Source organism: Mercenaria mercenaria, unplaced genomic scaffold, assembly GCF_021730395.1.
Source record: "Mercenaria mercenaria strain notata unplaced genomic scaffold, MADL_Memer_1 contig_4819, whole genome shotgun sequence".
NCBI classification, from domain to species: Eukaryota; Metazoa; Mollusca; class Bivalvia; order Venerida; family Veneridae; genus Mercenaria; species Mercenaria mercenaria.
Window position 1 is genome coordinate 3,499 of NW_026463077.1, and position 19,765 is coordinate 23,263.

Here is a 19,765-nt window from a genome sequence, read left to right on the forward strand (position 1 = left end):
ATATGCATTATAGCTTGGTTTTGTTCCGAAAGTGTTTTGTGCAAAAACAGGTTAAATGCTTATAACTGGCTTTTGCATTATTTTTTGCGTGTGCAAAAAGTAGCTATGTACACTTCCCTAATGCATATTTGCATAACCAAACTTAAAATAAAGCTTTGTATATGCTAAGATAATAAGAATAGATTTCAAAGTTGACTCAAAATCATGACTAATATGTTTAGAGAGCATCTGCATGATTAAAGATACTAATGTGTTGTATAAAGGTATAATTATGTTTAACTTTACTTTGGTGTTCATTATTATAATTATTTATGTTAATGATTTGAAAATTTAGAAACCTATTGCAAGCCAGTGACTGAAATTGATTACTTATTAATCTCAATACTCTTAATTAACAGTCTAATGCAACATAACAAAGGGGTCCGGCACATGAGTGGATTGAGTTATGTGACTTATTTTTGTGTCCTCCCGGGTGTAAAAGTTCCATGGAATTTTAAAAATTCCATGTACAAATGTCCGTGGAGTATTCGGACAGATTTTCCGCATTTTACAAGGAAACCAAGGAAAAAAGGCAACTTTCTAGGGTACAAGAATTCACGGAAAGCCCGGAAAATTTTCCGGCACAGGCTGGAAACCCTGGAACTTTCATCATGGAAAATTTTCCAGTGTTGCCCTGAAACCCTGGAATATTCTTACAGTTTTCTGGGCTAGGCTGGAACTTATTCCAGGGAAAAGTTTCCAGCAAAGCCTGGAGTATTTTCTAGTAGAGGCTGGAAACTTGGCAGAACCCAAAACACAGCAAAAATAGAGATGACTGTAGGATGACTTTCACACTCTCTTTGTGGCTGGAAAAATTAACTAACATTAACTTTATATAATTTATAATATTTTATTCATCTTCTCTTGTGTTTAACATGAAACCGAGGTATCATTGGGTCTGGCTGTCCCGACATGCCTGCATGGTTATAGGACCTCTCTAATCTTGTCACCGACCTGCATGGTCTCCACATTATACTTTTCCTTCATGATATCTGCAACAACAACAAAAAATTGATAATAAAGTATATATAAGATATCTTTATTTCCTCCAAACTGATAATCATCTACTATCATTCCTATGAAGTTTCATTTATATCACAATTGCTAATGTAGATGTAGTCCAGACAAACTGTATTAAAGAATGATCCTGTTTTGAGATACAAATATAAACTGTGTTGTACCTCTTATTGGTGACATTTCATGGTCAGTAATGTCACTGATATCCCAAGTTGTGATGACTGCCAAGTGATTACTTAATTTGGTACTTTTTAATCATTATATATCATATTGGCCTGGACTTTACAATAGATAATTAAAAAAACTACCACGGATTCTGCTGAAAAAGTTGATCCATTCAGCCATGTTTGGGGAAAGTTGTCAATTGCACACATTCGTTCAAACATGGAACTATGGTAGTGTGTACATGTCTATTACTATAGTATTAAATAATGCCAGTTACTTACATGTCTTTGAATTGTTGGATGGATCCTTTGAACACAATTACTAAACATGTCTCAATTCATTCATGTGTGCTGATACTTTATATACACATATGATGATATACCTGGAAAATAGATTTAATTTAACACTTAAATGTCCATAAAAAATTAGGTTATTATTGGGTATTTCAGTGACCTAAAATTGAAACTTTACATTGTGATGAATAATGAGGCCAAAAAAATGTCTCTCAGATGCAGCTTCTACCAAATGTAGCAAATAGAGGGTAAACATTAATCAGCCGACAGTACTGTTTATATAGTCTTTATTTTTGCTGCATAGTTCAACATCTGGATGAACATGGCTATATCAATAAATCTGAGTAATTTAGAGAAGTTATTTATATATCATGTTTTAATTACCCCAAGCTTATAAAATAAACAGTCAAGAATTTAGCAAGACTTAGTAACAATATGTAAAAGGTGTTTTACAAGTATTAATACCTGCACATTTAACAAATTTTCTAAATAAAAATAACCCTAGAATAAGATTACGTGAAATAATTTTTGAATTTTCTGAGAGAACTGATTCTAATATTATCAGACTACGATATTGGACCAATGATATAGACTGGCTATACTCACAATTTTAAAGATATATATCATAGTCGAGGAGCTTAGTCTAGGACTCAAAGACATGCAGTTCTTATTAAATGCTACCATTATTTGGAAAATTTGAAAATCATATAAAATATTAGAATTAACAAAAGGAAGTAAAAGTACCTATAATTATAAATTATAATAATCCATAAACATCCATAATTTTCATTTAATAACAGGTTAAAAATATTGATTTAAAGCAAATATTCCCTGAATGTACTGTGTATGTGGTCAGCTGATTGGTAGCGTTGTTTACCCTCTGCAGTGCCACCTGTGTGGAGATAACTCTACTGGCTTAATTTTTTGGACTCCATTGAATAATTTCATTTAAAAAGAATATCCAATTTTCATTCTAGTAAATTAAAAACATGATTAACCAGAAATTGCAGCTGTTGAACAAAAGTAGTACATGAAACAAAAATCATTTGTTGCATAACACAGTGAAACCTAAACCACCTGCTTCCTGTTTGAATCCATTTTGTTAGTTTAATAATGACATTGTTAAAGTTAATCTAGATTACTGTTTGAAAATAAATAAATCTTATGAACTCACCTGCTGTACTCTGTTAATTACTGTTGACTTCCAAGCTAAAATAAGCTACACATACAATGTAGTAAAATAACTCCATAATATGCTTTCAAACAATGAACCTGTGTAGATTTGAAATATGATATTCTTGGGCAAGTGTGCCATTTACAGTCAGCTAATGAAGGATACATGTATGAAGTTAAAAATATTTTTGTACTAGAGGAAGATTTTATTCCATTTACATATAATCATTATTTTGAAGATTACTCTTATATAAAACTGGACAAGTTAAGGATTACTTTTTGTGGTACATGTACAACCCCCAGATGTAGTTCACTGAATTTATTTTCCTTGGTTGATCTCTTGTTATGAGTTTCTAAATAAAAAGCTGCCAGATCTTATCAGACTGATAATCTCCTGTCGTGAGACAAGCAATTCATACTCTGCAGTAGATTAATAGCCCCAAATGATTTATCACTTATACAAGAATTCCTTTGCCAGGTCACTTTGAATGAATTGGTGAAAAGAATTGTATCATTTTATGCAATTACTGTTGCTGCTGTTGTTTTTGATGTTATTCTAGAAGAAAAACATCATGATATTTCAATAAATTTTAATGTTAGATCAAAATTAGAATGAATTTGTCTGCAGGTGAATTAATATGACCAGTTGGATTACAGTAAATGTTTTAATTCCATTTGTTTTGTTACCTTTCTAATATTTAGGTAATGGTAGTTACAAGTCATAACACATACTTACCCAATAAAATATTTTTGTGATGGAAATAAGGTGGAAATTGTGGACTTATAATTTTTGGGAGGTATTTCTTGTGAACATCTGAGAATTCTGTATACACACACGCATGTCTAAGCTTGCTGCAAGCTTGCAATAATCATGATCAGCCTTTATAAGCTTGTCACTACAGTTGTAGCTTGCTGCAAGCTTGCAGTGATCTTGCTGCAAGCATTCATTTTGGTTTTGAAAATAACTGCAGAAAGTTATACAGCAGAGCTAACAAAAAGACAGAATTTTTTTCTAAGTTCATTCCATTCTGATTTTATACAAGTGGTAATTTTTCTAAGTATTTTCCGTGCTGTTTCCAGCCTATAAAAAGACTAAGTTCCAACTTTCCGGGTATGATTCCAGGGTTTCCAGGCTAATTCCATGCTACGCTGGAATCTATTTTCCGTGGTTTTCAAGATTCCATGTATAAAGTTCCGGGGTCTATTGAAATCCCCGGAAAATCACTCATTTTCCATGGAATTCCAGCCTCATTTCCAGGGAAACCCTGGAAATTGTACAGCCAGGCTAGAGCCTATAAAAACATACTAATATGACTACTCCCTAGAATATAATTATGGCTCGATCTAGGACACATCAATAAGTCACAAAACTCAATCCACTGATGTACTGGACCCCTTTGCAATATAATATAGATAGATAATTTTATTACTCAAATAATTTAAAGTATAGCACAAATACAATCTCCAACAGAAAAGTTGTTTAATAGAATGATGGTAATTGTCATTTCCTAAATAATTCAGAATCAACATCCAAATGTTTTATTTAACCTGTCAGGACTACACTTATGTGGTTGCTAGTCGTTTAATAAAAATGCTGTTTGATGGAATGTATTTATATACTGAAAATGTTCCGTAGGGATTTTGACCAGTCGTTTAATAAAAGAAAATCGCTTAATAGAGGTGGTCGCAAGTACGATGTCAACTGCAATGCTCCAAGTCAGATTTAAACAAGAGCTGTCTCCATAGGATGACACATGGCCCCGATGGCACTTCGAATGAATAGTTATGGCCGATGTTAGAGTTTAGGACCTTTGACCTATGGAGCTGGGTCTTGCGCGCGACACGTCGTCTTACTGTGTCACACATTCATGCGTAGTTATTTTAAAATCCATGCATGAATGACAAAGATATGGACCGGGCATGCCCATCAATGCTCTATCATGAAAAAAGACCTTTAACGTCTAAGTGTGACCTTGACCTTTGAGCTACGGACCTGGGTCTTGCGCGCGACACGTCGTCTTACTGTAGTACACATTCATGCCAGGTTACTTGAAAATCCATCCATGGATGACAAAGATATGGACTGGACACGCCCATCAATGGACTATCCTTTAACGTCTAAGTGTGACCTTGACCTTTGAGCTACGGACCTGGGTCTTGCGCGCGACACGTCGTCTTACTGTGGTTCACATTCATGCCAAGTTATTTGAAAATCCATTCATCGATGACAAAGATATGGACCGGACACGCCCATCAATGCACTATCCTTTAATGTCTAAGTGTGACCTTGACCTTTGAACTACGGACCTGGGTCTTGCGCGCGACACGTCGTCTTACTGTGGTACACATTCATGCCAAGGTATTTGAAAATCCATCCATCGATGACAAAGATATGGACCGGACACGAAAATTGCGGACAGACCGACAGACTGACAGACGGTTAAAAAACTATATGCCTCCCTTTGGGGGCATAAAATTTTTTTTTATTACTCTGAAAGCCATATTCTTTGTTTCGAAACTCATTATTTAGATATAATATTTTATAATTACATTATAATAAGGTTAGTATAATTATTATATGATTTATAGCATAACACTTTTTCTTGGCAGCATTACATTAAAATATTGGACACTGCTATTTTTTAAGATGAGATTGCTTCTCTGTGTAGTGTAATTGTGACTGCAATATGTTGAACTGATAATTTCAGTATATGAGCAGTACCCTATACTGCAAACTTATGCATATGTGCAGGGAGTCGTGGGTGGGGGGGGGGGGGGGGGGGGGGGTGGAATACCATTTTTTCAGTATTATATATATCAGTATATTTTTCAGTATTATATATATCAGTATATATTTTTTTCAGTATTATATATATCAGTATATTTTCTTCTTATTTACCATACTGATAATTACATCCTTGAAGCTCACTAGAATTCAGCAGTTGGCTGTTGAAATATTCAGAACTATCTGCAGTAATACTTCCAACAAAGTTCTTGTACCCTAATAAAGCTTTCTACAGAAAATACATTTTTTCCTCAAGTTATTATGACAATACATAACTTAAACAAAAGTAACTGACAACCATAATCAGCGTTGAAATCCCCTTACAATTCAGGATTTAGCAAATTGCAAAATTTTACGCCCCCCCCCCCCACTCTTATACAGAAATAATGCAATATTTTCTCAAAATAAAATGTAATATAAGTTGTAATATGCCTTATGCAAGTACATATAGCAATTATCTAAAGGCATATAGCTTCGATACTTATTTTTTCCTTCTTGTACGTCAAAATATCAACCCCACAGTATCAACTCCCGTAACTATGACATGCATTTTACGGCAACATGTAACTTTATGTTAATTGTCTCATTATGAGGAACATTTGTGTCAAGTAATAAATCTCCTTATAGATGACAGAGTTATGGGCCAAAAAGGAAAAACAACTACTGACCTTCGACCTCTGACTGTAAAATTGACGTTTGAGTCAGGGATATGGGTGTTGCGTAAGACATGTTGGACAAAATTTTGTCATGTAATATTAAAATCCCTTCATGAAGACAGAATCATTGACTATGCTGGAGAATGACCCTTGACTTTTGACCTCCAAGTGTGATCTTGGCCTTCAGCTAGGGGTTTGGACGTTACGCATGACACATTGTCTTATTATGGGATACATTTGTGCCAAACTGATATTCAAATCCTGTTTTGCATGACAAAGTTATGGACCAGACAGGAAAGAAACCCTACTGACATTTGACCTCCAAGTGTGACCTTGACCTTTCAGCTAGGGTTCTGGTTGTTGCACATGACACGTAATTTGATTATTGGGAACATTTAAGCCAAATAATATTGTAATCCCTTTAAGGATGACAGAGTTTTGGACCAGACATGAAACAGACAAGCCATATATAGGTTGTATTTATGGTCAATGAAAGTCCGTTTTAAGATTGGTGTGCAAAACTGTAAATGTTATCCAAATTTCAAGACTGTATCTTAAAAAACAAGAAATAGGTCAGTAGGTTTTAATTTATTTATTTATTTGGGTTTTACGGCGCACCAACACAGTGTAGGTTATATGGCGCCAAACAGGACTACAAATTTTGGTTCCACATCTCATTTACATCGAAATAAAAACATGAGGTATGGAATCAAAACAGTAGGTTTTAAAGTTGAAAACAGAGTACAGTTTGTAAACACATAAATGCCAAAGATCATTTTTGTTTATTATTAGCCTGCTGGCGGCAAGAGTTTGCAACCAGTCCAGACCAAGATCAGCCTGCACGTCCGTGCAGGTCGATCATGGTCTGCACTGTTCGCTATTCAAGTCAGTAAACTTTCAGTGAACACCCCTTCGAATAATAAATGGTACTGCCCAAACTGAATGACAGACCAGTCCATTTTAGAAATTTAGCAGGGTAAAGGTCAACTCTGATCCAACATGGTTTCTAACGTACTGTTGTTTTTTTTTTGACTGATTACCCAAATACGAACTTGACCTGGATTTCATAAAGGCAACCATTCTCACTAAACTTTATGAATATCCAGTGTAAAATGCAGCCCCAAACATTCTGATCAAATTTCATGAAGATCCGGTTTAAAATGCAGTCCCTATTGCATACATAAGGTTTTTATTTGATTTGACCTATGACCTAGTTTTTGACCCAAGATGACCCATTTTTGAACTTGACCTAGATTTCATCAAGGTAATCATTCTCACCAAATTTCATATAGATCAATTGAAAAGTACAGCCTCTATCGCATACACAAGCTAAATATTGACTGACAGACGATGGACATGGGACAATCACAATAACTCACCTCAGCATTGCTGGGATGAGCTAAAAGCAACATATTCTGATGCAATTTTATCTAGTATTTATTATTTCTAAAAAATTACTTTCTTACCTAATACACACATTAACAAACAATAACTAGCAGATGCTTTTGTAGAAAAGTGCTTGTCTCCCCCTTAGATAAATGCATAGTCGTAATAAGCAAGAAATCAATAGAGGACAGGAACCAAAGTCAGAAACACTGATGGTTGGCTGCAACAGGGATCATATACCTGGCATGTCCAAACATTCCGCTAAACATGTGTCTGAGCCTAGTGGTTTTCACGTTATAAATTGGACGGTTTTCCTTGACTTTTGATAAAGTGACTCCAAAATCAATAGGGGTCTTCTACTCTGCATGTCCAATGATCCGATGAAGTTTCAACATTCTGGGTCAAGTGGTTCTCAAGTAATTGATCATAAATGGTTTTCCATGTTCAGGCCCCTGTGACCTTGACCTTAGCTCAAGTGACCCCTATAATGATATAAATAATCTACTCTGTAAGTCCTATCATCCTATGAAGTTTGAAGGTTCTGGTTAAAATGGTTCTCAAGTTGATTGGAACAGTTTTCCATGTTCTGGTCCCTGTGACCTTGACCTTTGATCTAGTAACCCCACAAATAGTAGATATCTACTCTGTAAGCCCTATCACCCTATGACATTTGAAGGTTCTAGGTCAAACAGTTCTCCAGTTACTGACAGGAAATGGATTTACATGTCCCATGCAGAAATTATTCCCAGGTAGAAGAATGTCCTGGGAAATCTTTCTATCCTGGTATGAAAATCCTGTTATTCAAGAAAAGCTAGGATCCTGGGATTTTTAGGACCTAGGACCAGGACAAAACCAAGAAAATACCAGGAATTTAATGTTACAATAACAGGGAAACCTAGGAATTTAACATATAAAATACCAGGAAAACCAAGAGGAGCTAGGAATTCTTTTTTTTCAGATTTGTAAGCTACACACAAATATCAAATTCCTGGTATCCTGGTACCTGGAAAAAGTAGCCTTTATACAATTCCCAGAAAAGTCCTGGTAGCCAGGAATAGAAATCTGAACAATGGGAAAAGTTTCTTAAATTCATTAATTCATCATTTTCCTCTTTTTTTTTACAGGTACAGATATTCAAATAAATTGAAATGAAACAAGAAATCTAAATGAAAAAAAAAATCACTTCTTATAGTTTGCAAAAAGCACATGTTTCTAAATTAATTAGATAGAGTAATCATTTAAATACAATTGCTAACTTCTTTTCTTTATTACTGAACATCTCAAACAATATATCACCAATATTACTTAAGTACAGGGTTAAATGTCATAAAGCCAGAGAATTGTACTATTTTGCTAGTCTGTTGCATCATAATGATCATAACTTGATTAATCTATACCTTTACTGATTGACAGTCATTAGATATCTAAGGGTCAATAAAATATTCTGCTGTTCAGTTGATGTATCAATAGATAGAGATAACTGATACCAGATGGTATCTTTATATTTAGAAACCTCATCAAGATAAGAACCAATGGAAATGAAGATGTAATGTTTGGCTGCTGAAGCTCAAAAAGTAGTCTCATTTTTTTCTGTTTCTTTTACTATTACTAACATCTTTGCATATTAAATAAGTATATACATGAAAGAATCCCCCCCCCCCTTGAATTGTACATACATATTTTAGTAGCGCTCTAGATACTCAATTCAGTACTTAATAGTATACAAAAGAAAATTGCCCTTGAATATGAAAATTTGAATGAACTGTAAACAGGAAGTTTTTCTTGGAGGAAAACAAAACGGAGATAAACTGTGTAGCTAGAAATTTTAAGATGGCTCTTAGACAGACATTAGGTAAGTCTGTTATACTAAATTATTTCGAAAAGTAATTCAGTTCATAACACAACAAGATTAGATAATAGATGGAAACAGAAACTTTATCAATCACAGAGACATTCACCTGATTATACAGATTAATGATGAACTATTATGCCTTTAAGCTACAATTTATTTGTACCTTTTAGAAATTTAATGTTTGTTTTTTTTCTTGTAAAATTTTAAGGTAAAATTGTGATTGATATATATCTATGGGTGTACAAGACTGTCCAAACACTTACGTCACAGAAATATTTTCAGAAAAAAAAATGTGTTTATCAGAAGTATTTCATTATAGAAACACACATGCATGAGTCATGGTCAGTGACCAAACTGCAGAACAGATTGGGATCACAGAGAGGCACCATCAAACAGATAACATACAGAAAAACACCAGTCGCTCGAGGTTGCAAGGGGATGAGCAAAATGCTCGAGTTATCCATGGTTTCGAGCGACCCAAACATTGACCAACATATGAAGAAAATTGAAGTTACTTTTATCGATTTTCATCGGGACCGTTTGCAGAGTAAACGGTGATGGGTAATAATAACATACTTGTGACATTTTAAAAGGAAAAACGTATTATATCTATGACAGACGTTTCAATAAGTAATTTGTAAATGGCACTTGTGAAGAAACAACTAAGACTTTTTTTATTTATATTCATCAACAAGTGCATATCATAATTATCGTCTCAATTTAATGAAAAGGTTATATTACTTCCTTCATTTGCAAGCAAACAACTGTTGATTAAAATACTAAGATCTCATAACTATCTTCTCGATCCCGCAGAAAAGATGTTTTAAGTAATCAGTAATTGATCGATATTTGATCAATAAAACTTTTCTTTAACCGTTTATCAATAATTAATCTCATTACAAGATCAAATATACCGACAAACAAACATTTAAGATAGTTTTGGAATAGACTACGCAATTCTCACGGTGTGTGAACATTTTTGATTAACCGATACATTCTGACCGCCGAAGGTGTGAAAAATTTTGACACTTCTGCTCGAGTTTGCCAGAAGAAACAAAGAATAAATTGATACACAGGGACCAGGTGTCATGCTCAAGAGATCGAAGTATCGATGCTCGACCCAGCCATGGTAATTTCGCATAGAAAATAGAAGGAAATCGGCCGTGACTACATGGATTGCTCGAGCGAGCCCGGGTGCTCGAGTCATCAATGCTCGAGCGAACGGTGTTTCACTGTAATGTACCTTTCAATATGGTAAGTATGTTTCACTGTAATGTACCTTTCAATATGGTAAGTATTTTAGCAAACACTGCAATTAGTGTTAAAGGTGGATAATCACTGTGTACTTTTGATTTTTAATTATTTCCCTTTTTGCATTTCCATGTGATAGCTATTGGAATATGCTATCCAAGATATATGGTACAATACTGTCTGCTATCTTGCATTATCGAGAATTTCTTTGGGACAATGGTATTGCATGCTGCCTAAAAGACGGTCAAGATCTTGAAAGCAACAACAATGACCCTTGTATTTTTACAACGTTGGTGCCAATCAATTTTGGTGGTTTTCCAATTTTAGTAGGTAATCTGGCAAAAGATATAGTTGACAGAAGGTTATGGAACAGTTAAATACAAACTGAAATGATTTCTGGGATAACAGTTAATATTGATAATCTTATATTGTTTTAATTATTTTTTATATTAATAATACGTGATTTATTATTGTTATTTACATGTATTTATGTTGTCATTTTCAGAAACTGTTGGAATGAAGTTCCTGAACATACCGCCAGTGCTTTCTGAAGCTGCCTAAAACCAACAGAAAGAAACTCCAATGATTTTTTGTCGTGTAAACTATCAATAATTTATTATAAGTAATTTTCATTTTTTATCAATAAATTTCCTGGGATACTGGTTTTCTTAGGTTTTCCTGAGATCCTGCTTTTCTTAAGATTTTCCTGGGATCCTGGCATTCTAAGACTTTCCTGGTTACCAGGTAGATTCTAGGATTTTCCTGGCTACCAGGTAAATTCCAGGACTTTCCTGGTTACCAGGTAGATTCCAGGATTTTCCTGGTTACCATGTAGATTCCAGGATTTTATATTCCTAGGTCATCTTGAAATATTCCTGTTCCAATACCACGCCTGGAATATTTCCCAGGATTATCTCAGGAAATTCCTGGGAATTTCTGCACGAGCATGTTCTGGTCCCTTGACCTTTAATAGTGACCAAAAAATGAACAGGGGTCATCTACTCTGCATGTCCAAGTTTCAACATTCTAGGTCAAGTGGTTCTCAAGTTATTGATGTTCAGGCCCCTATGACTTTGACCTTTAACAGAGTGACCCCAAAATCAATGGGGGTCACCTACACTGCATGTCCAATCATCCTATGAAGTTTTAACATTCTGGGCCAAGTAGTTCTCAAGTTATTGATCGGAAATAGTTTTCCATGTTCAGGCCCCTTTATTGACCTTCGATGGAGTGACCCAAAAAACAAAGGGGTCGTCTACTCCATAAGCTCTGTCTTATGAAGCAGGTTCTGGGTTAAATGGTTCTCCAGTTATTGATCGGATATAGTGTGATGGACGGATGCACAGAAGGACGACGGACAGGGTAAAAACAGTATGTCTCCCCAAGAGGATGGGAGACATAACAAAATAATTTATATATATTATATAAAAAAACCACGTAAAAAAGTCTACTAGATCGAAACAATGGAAACAAGTATTGTTCATAAAATTCTAAATCAAAACTAGAACTGTCACAGGAGTGACTCATACCCCCACCATACGGTCTTGTCACAGAACAATGGCAACCATAAGGAATCTTAAAATACTTTGGAGTACTTCATCCTGGGCTTCCACATAAAAGTAATACTAGTATAATACTAGTATAGTAATATTAGTAAATATATTAAATCTCTAATATGAGAGATACACTAAAAGTGAATACAAAAAAGTGTCTTACCAACCCATGTTACCACGGAAAAATGTTTTTACTTTTTACATAGGACTTATAATAAAAAAGTTAGAAAAATACCTAAAATACTGAAAATCTTAAAATAGGATTTCTAAAAATAGACTAATTCCTGGAATTTAAGGGGAAGAAATTCAGTACGAAGGTTAAAAAAAGGTTACTTCCCTTTGGCTCTAAGCCAATCAGAATGAGATATAGTGAAAATACATCAAAATTAACCTTAAATTCTAGGTAAAAGGGGACACTATTCAAGAAAAATAGTGTCAGAGTTATGCACCTTGTGTCACATGATGTGGGTGATCAGGTGGAACATCTATTTTAAGTCTGAATCAAATCCATTCAGTAGTAATTGAGATATAGTGAAAATACATCAAAATTAACCTTAAATTCTAAGTAAAAAGGGGCATAATTCATGAAACATTGGTGTCAGAGTTATGCACCTTGTGTCACATGATGTGGGTGATTAGGTGTAACATCTATTTTAAGTTTGAATCAAATCCATTTTGTAATAATTGTGATATAGTGAAAATACATAAAAATCAACCTTAAATTTATAGTAAAAGGGGACATAATTCATAAAAATTTATGTCAGAGTTAAGCACCTTATGACACATCATCTCGGTGATGAGGTGGAACAACTATTTTAAGTTTGAATCAAATCCATTTAGTAATAACTGAGATATAGTGAAAATACAACAAAATTAACCTTAAATTCTAAGTAAAAGGGGACATAATTCATGAAAACTTGGTGTCAGAGTTATGCACCTTGTGTCACATGATGTGGGCACATAATGTGGGTGATGAGGTGGAACATCTATTTTAAGTTTGAATCAAATCCATTCAGTAGTAACTGAGATAATGTGAAAATACATCAAAATCAACCTTAAATTCAAGTAAAAAGGGACATAATTCATGAAAACTTGGTGTCAGAGTTATGCACCTTGTGTCACATGATGTGGGCACATGATGTGGGTGATAAGGTGGAACATGTATTTTAAGTTTGAATCAAATCCATTTGGTAATAACTGAGATAATAGATTTCGGGACGCGACGGGACGGGACGGGACGGGACGCGACAAAACTGACTCCTATATACCCCCCTCAAACATGTTTGGCGGGGGTATAATCACTCATCCATTTAAAATGTCCTTGTCGAAACAAACTAACATAGATCTATATTTAATATAGCAAATAAAGTAATAAAGAATCAGGCACATTGAAGTGAAATCATCACATTTCCTGAAGAAAACCAGTATTTAACATGGCGCATAATACAAACATTTTAACAATCATACATACATGTATGTAACACAAATCATAAAGGATCAGGCACACTCAAATATAATCATCTACACATTTCCTAAAGAAAACCAATATTACAAAGATATAACATGGCACACAATACAAACATTTTAAAAATCATACATAAATTAATGTTTGTTTGTTTTGGGTTTTACGCCATTTTCAACAGTATTTCAGTCATCTAACGGCGGGCATTTAACCTAACCAGTGTTCATGGATTCTGTACCAGTACAAACCTGTTCTCCATAAGTAACTGCCAACTTTCCCACATGAATTATCATACGTGGAGGACAAATGATTTCAGACACAATGTCGTCTATCAAATCTTCATGAAGAACATACGCCCCACCCGGGGATCCAACTCGCAACCCCGCAATCTGTAGACAAACGCTCTCCATACTGAGCTAAGCGTATGAATTTTTATATTCATTTATTTTTTTGTTGGTGTTAACGTTGCACCGACACAATTATAGGTCATATGGCGACTTCAAGCTTTGATGGTGGAGGAAGACCCCATGTGCCCCTCCGTACATTATTTCATCATGAGCGGGTACATGGGTAGAACCACCGACCTTATGTAAGCCAGCTGGATGGCTTCCTCACATAAAGAATGCAATGCCCTGAGTGAGGCTCGAACCGACATCGGTGAGGGGCAAGTAATTTGAAGTCAGTGACCTTAACCACTCGGCAACGGAGGCCCCACATAAATGATAACACACTATACATCATGTGGTACATAAGGTGTCCAGAGTGGTACATAAAAAGCTGGTACATAAACTAAAAGTGACACACACTTATTCAAGTTTGTCCATATTCTGGTTAAAATCATCTTCATCATCTGCAAAATTTTCAAAGTCATAGTCCTCCTCGTCATCTTCCGTCGTCTCTTTATCATCACCTGTGTCACCGTCTGCCTTGTAATATTCCATGTTAACATTATCATCTCTGCCACTGTCAGCCCCGTCATCTTCTGTGTTATCATCATCATCATCCGTGTCACCGTCTGCCTCGTCATCATCATTACCTGTGTCACAGTTTGCCTTGCCATCTTCCATGTTAAAAGTATCACCTGTGCCACCGTCATACTCATCATCATCTGTGTTATCATCATAACCTGTATCACCGTCTGCCTCGTCATCTTCCTTTCTATCATCATCACCTATGTCACTGTCTGCCTCACCATCTTCCATGTTATCATCATCATTGTTGTTTTGTTGCTGTAACACATAATAAATAATGATGACAAAAAGCCGTTTAACAGTAAGTTTAGTACAAGTAAAAAATAAAACTACAACATAACAAGTTTCTTGAAGAACCATTCGATCAATTCTTAGACATTTCCATGCAAGGATGCTACATACTATTTATTTATTTATTTTGGTTTTACGGCGCACCAACACAGTATAGGTTATATGGCGCCAAACAGGACTACAAATTTTGGTTCCACATCTCATTTACATCGAAATAAAAACATGAGGTATGGAATCAAAATTTGCATACCTGATGGAATCACAGAGTTACTGCAAAACCAAATGTTAAGACCCTATTAGTCGCCTCTTACGATTATGCAAGGGTAAGGCAGTGGTTCCAATTCTTTTCATACACAGATCGTCCCAGTGCTACATACTAAGGCAATAGAAAATTAATTGTTAGATTCTCATCCCCACCCGCCGCTATCCGAAATCCCTGCCCCGAAATTTTTTATTGACCAGTCAAAATCCGGATATCCAAAATTTTATGTCCGGATACTGATACACTTTTTTTAAACATTGCCCAATTTTCCAGTTCTAAGAGTATCATTGGCATATTGTGATGATGCAAAAAGAGCATTTGGTAGTATCTAAGATTCAAGTTTACCACTGCATAACCTCTTATTAGCATAAATAAAAAGAAATATGAATTCATGAAAAATCTATATACAGTTTCGCACTGGACAACTTGACGCACTGACGGATGGACACAGCATGATCACAATACACCTGAGCACAAAGTGCTCATGGTGAGGTATTAAGCTCAGGTGAGCTAAAAATAAAATGTGCCCACCTGCCTTATTTTTCCCAAAAATTCGGATGAGAATCTTAACATTTATTTTCTACGGCCTAAGTGTGATTAGGTGGATGATAAAACTTCTATTTTTAGCTCTTACTACCCGTGTTCTGTGCAGCTGAACCGTTTGAACAAATCTAACTTTCTTGCATGGATTACACTGACCAAGTTTTGTCTATTTCTATCAAGTGGTTATCCCAAACACTAGAAATGTGTCCATGGGACACAGATGCCCCCACTACATGATAAAGGACACCTGCACATGCTGACCAACATTCCTGTAAACTTTGGTGACTCTAGGTCAAATACTTTTGGAGCTACGCGCGACACAACATTAAAATGACCAATTTTTAAAATAAGTCAGGGGCCATAACTCCTACACAACTGAATGAATCCGGACGCAAAACCCCAGGTGCACAACTGCACATGCTGACCAACATTCCTGTACACTTTGGTGACTCTAGGTTAAATACTTTTGGAGCTAGTACACGCGACACAACATTAAAATGACCAATTTTTTACTAAGTCAGGGGCCATTACTCCTACAGGACTAAATGAATCCGGAGGCGAAAACCCAGGTGCATAACTACACATGCTGACCAACATTCCTGTAAAGTTTTGTGACTCTACGTCAAATACTTTTGGAGCTAGGCATGACACAACACTAAAATGACCAATTTTTACAAAGTCAGGGGCCATAACTCCTACATGACTGAATGAATCTGGACGCGAAACCCCAGGTGCACAACTACATATGCTGACCAACATTCCTGTAAAGTTTTGTGACTCTACGTCAAATACTTTTGAAGCTAGGCGCGACACAACATTCTCTGAAGGATGGACGAACAAACGGACGGACAAGGGCAAATCTATATGACCCCTCCCCCCATCTAAAAAAAAAACCAGTAACAAATGTTATCAAAATCACGAATAAATGGTGAACAAATCGGGATTTGCAAATTTATTAACACCATTTGTTTACGATTCTTTAAATGAATCGGTAGCAAATCAGGTTTTGCAGTGAAGGTCCCTCTCCCATTCATTGCAAATAATGGATTTGTTTATCCGTCATTAGAAACAAATATTTTGTGCAGTACCATTTATTACCAATTCATTTAAAAGTAAAGTTGTAATATTTTGGGCGAGAAACATGAGTATTATCAGCCATCTTTAATGCATTTTAGCAGGATAACTGAAATACACAGAGACACCACATCCTCTAAAATACTGGAATTTTAACTGTTATGGATCGAGTAAGTACAAATGTTTGATTATCTAATTTAGTTGTAACTAGAACGTGTCTGTAGGACACAGGGTGTGCGCCCCTCCCCCCACTGGAACATTTGTCACAAATAAGGGGAAATATTCAAATGTTTGCAGTCTTAATGGGGTATAGCCTCAAAAACAATTATGAAAAGGATTCATTATTCTATACCATATACTTTTTGAGCTATGATCATCACAAACAAAAAATCCACTATTTTGGCTATTTCAAGGGCCATAACTCTGTAATAAATGCTAAAATTCTCAAGAAGAATGCCAAGTGTGCTAGGTCACATCACGTTAAAGACTCCAGCAAGGTTTCCTGAACAAGTTCAACAAATCTGAGAGATATCCACACAAAGATGCTAAGACCAAGCTTTGTGAATATTACAGGTGGCTCAAGTGGTTCATTACAATAAGTTGTTAAAGGTTTGTTTGTTTCTTCCATTTTTTTGCTCTCGTAACCCCAGAGGACAACAGAGCGAAACATTTTTGAAAAGCATGTTACAGACAACATTGGAGAAATTCCATCCAAATATTTATCATCATAAATAATACGGTGCAGGTAAGTGAGTCTGAAAGAAGACCATGCAAAAATGTGCCTTGTGTGCAAGGAAGAAGTCATATGATAAAATATGAAACATGAGGGAGATATAGAATAGATGTACGACACACTGGATCATGAACGGTAGCAACCATGCTCAGTATGAAGTAGTAGCCTTTAAAAGGGGCCAAGTGCCATCATTTGATCATATTTGCGACAGGATCTTACAATGATGCTGCAGGCCAGTTCAAGTAATTCATAAGAAGACATTTAAAAGTTTCATTTTTTTAAACTAAAGGCGCCTTAAATGGATACAGCGCCCAAAATCTGAACAATAAACCTATGCTACAAATCAAATTTGATGAAAATCCACCAAGCATTTCATAAGTAGAATTTCCTTAAGGTTATTTGTAAGAGAGATGTTCAATTAATACCTGGGAAAGTGCTCTGAAACTTTTAATTTCTAGTCCTATTTTGATAACGTTTGAAAATCCAAGAGACCAAAGCATATTAAATGCAACTACTTAAATCACAGATATCAAAACATTAACTTTATTTATTTACCCCTTCTAAGGCAACCCCACTACCATCAACAGGGTCCAACATCCTTTGTTTCTTATATGGGGGTTTCGAGTCTTCAAAGTCTGAATTATCGGTGCTATTCCATTGTAACCGTTGTTTCCTTCCAATATTCTTCTTCCCATTACTTGGAACATCTGTTTTATCAGAAGCAGGCTTATCTGCAAAAATATTTCTGAAGTTGTATATTTTCAGACAATGGAAGCTCTATCCTATATCAGATGTTTGGTCAAATAAACTGATTTAACTAGAACTGTCACAGTAGTGACTTATACCCCTACAAATAGGCTTTGTCACAGAAAAATGGCAACCATAAGACATTTTAAAATACTTAGAATAATATAAAAACGTACAAAAAAAACTTACTCCTCTTTGCAGTACTTCAACCTGGGCTTCCGTGGCACATATAAGTAATACTAGTATATGTGTCCAGGATAAGGTAAATATAACAAGCGCTCGTAGAACACGAAATGCCCCACGCCCCCAGTAATTGCACAAGGACAGAAATTATTTGGTTACTACACAAAATATCTACTGTTTTTGGTCAAAGTGACCTTGACCTTTGACCTCAAAATCAATCGGGGTCATCTGCTGGTCATGATAAACCTCCCTATTAGGTTACGTGATCCTAGGCCCAAGTATTCTCAAGTTATCGTCCAGACACATTTCAACTGTTCCAGGTCACTGTGACCTTGACCTTTTACCTACTGACCTCAAAATCAAAAGGGGTCATCTACTGATCATAATCAATATCCCTATTAAGTTTCGTGATCCTAGGCCCAAGCATTCCCAAGTTACCTCCAGAAATGATTTTACTGTTCCTGGTCCATGTGTCCTTGACTTTTGGCCTACTGACCTCAAAATATATAGAGGTCATCTGCTGGCTGGTCATGACCAACCTCCCTATCAACTTTCGTGATCCTAGGCCCAATCGTTTTTGAGTTATCATCCGGGAACTGCTAAACTGTTCCTGGTCACTGTGACCTTGATCTTTTACCTACTGACCTCAAAATCAATTGGGGTCATCTCCTGGTTATGACCAAACTCCCTATAAACTTTCATGATCCTAGGCCCAAGCATTCTTGAGTTATCATTACAGAAACCGTTTAACTGTTCTGGGTCACTGTGACCTTGACCTTAAACCTACTGATTTAAAAATCAATAGGGGTCATCTGCTGGTTATGACCAACTAACCTATCAACTTTCATGATCCTAGGCCAAAGCGTTTTTGAGTTATTATCAGGAAACTGTTTAACTGTTCTGGGACACTGTGACCTTGACCTTTGACCTACTAATCTAAAAACATTAGGGGTAATCTGCTGGTTATGACCAACCATCCTATCATCTTTCATGATCCTAAATCCAAGCGTTCTTGAGTTATCATCCGGAAACGGATTGGTCTACATTCCGACTGACCGACATCTGCAAAACAATATACCCCTCCTTCGAAGGGGGGCATAAAAATCTCTAATATTAGAGATACACTAAAAGTGAATACAAAAAAAGTGTCTTCCCGACACATGTCTCCATAGAAAAATGTATTTACTTTTTACATAGGGCTAATAATAAACAAGAGCTGTCACTAATGGTGACAAATGTCCCCGCAGCACCTTGACCTTTGACCTGGTGACCCCAAAGTCAGTAGGGGTGGTGTACTCAATAAGTACTATCAGCAGGTGAAGTTTGAAG

General features: G+C 35.8%; 1 protein-coding gene across 1 annotated transcript in view; it reads right to left on the minus strand.

Moving 5' to 3' along the window:
- Nucleotides 1–5,869: 5,869 nt before the first annotated feature.
- LOC128554198 (prostatic spermine-binding protein-like) overlaps nucleotides 5,870–19,765 on the minus strand; it is a 34,203-nt gene continuing 20,307 nt past the window's right edge. The window contains exons 3-4 of the mRNA XM_053535446.1: nucleotides 18,062–18,237; nucleotides 5,870–14,861 (exon numbers count right to left, since the gene is read on the minus strand). Coding sequence (XP_053391421.1) covers nucleotides 14,439–14,861; nucleotides 18,062–18,237 — 599 coding nt within the window. The 3' untranslated portion in view covers nucleotides 5,870–14,438. The remainder of the gene's footprint in view (nucleotides 14,862–18,061; nucleotides 18,238–19,765) is intronic.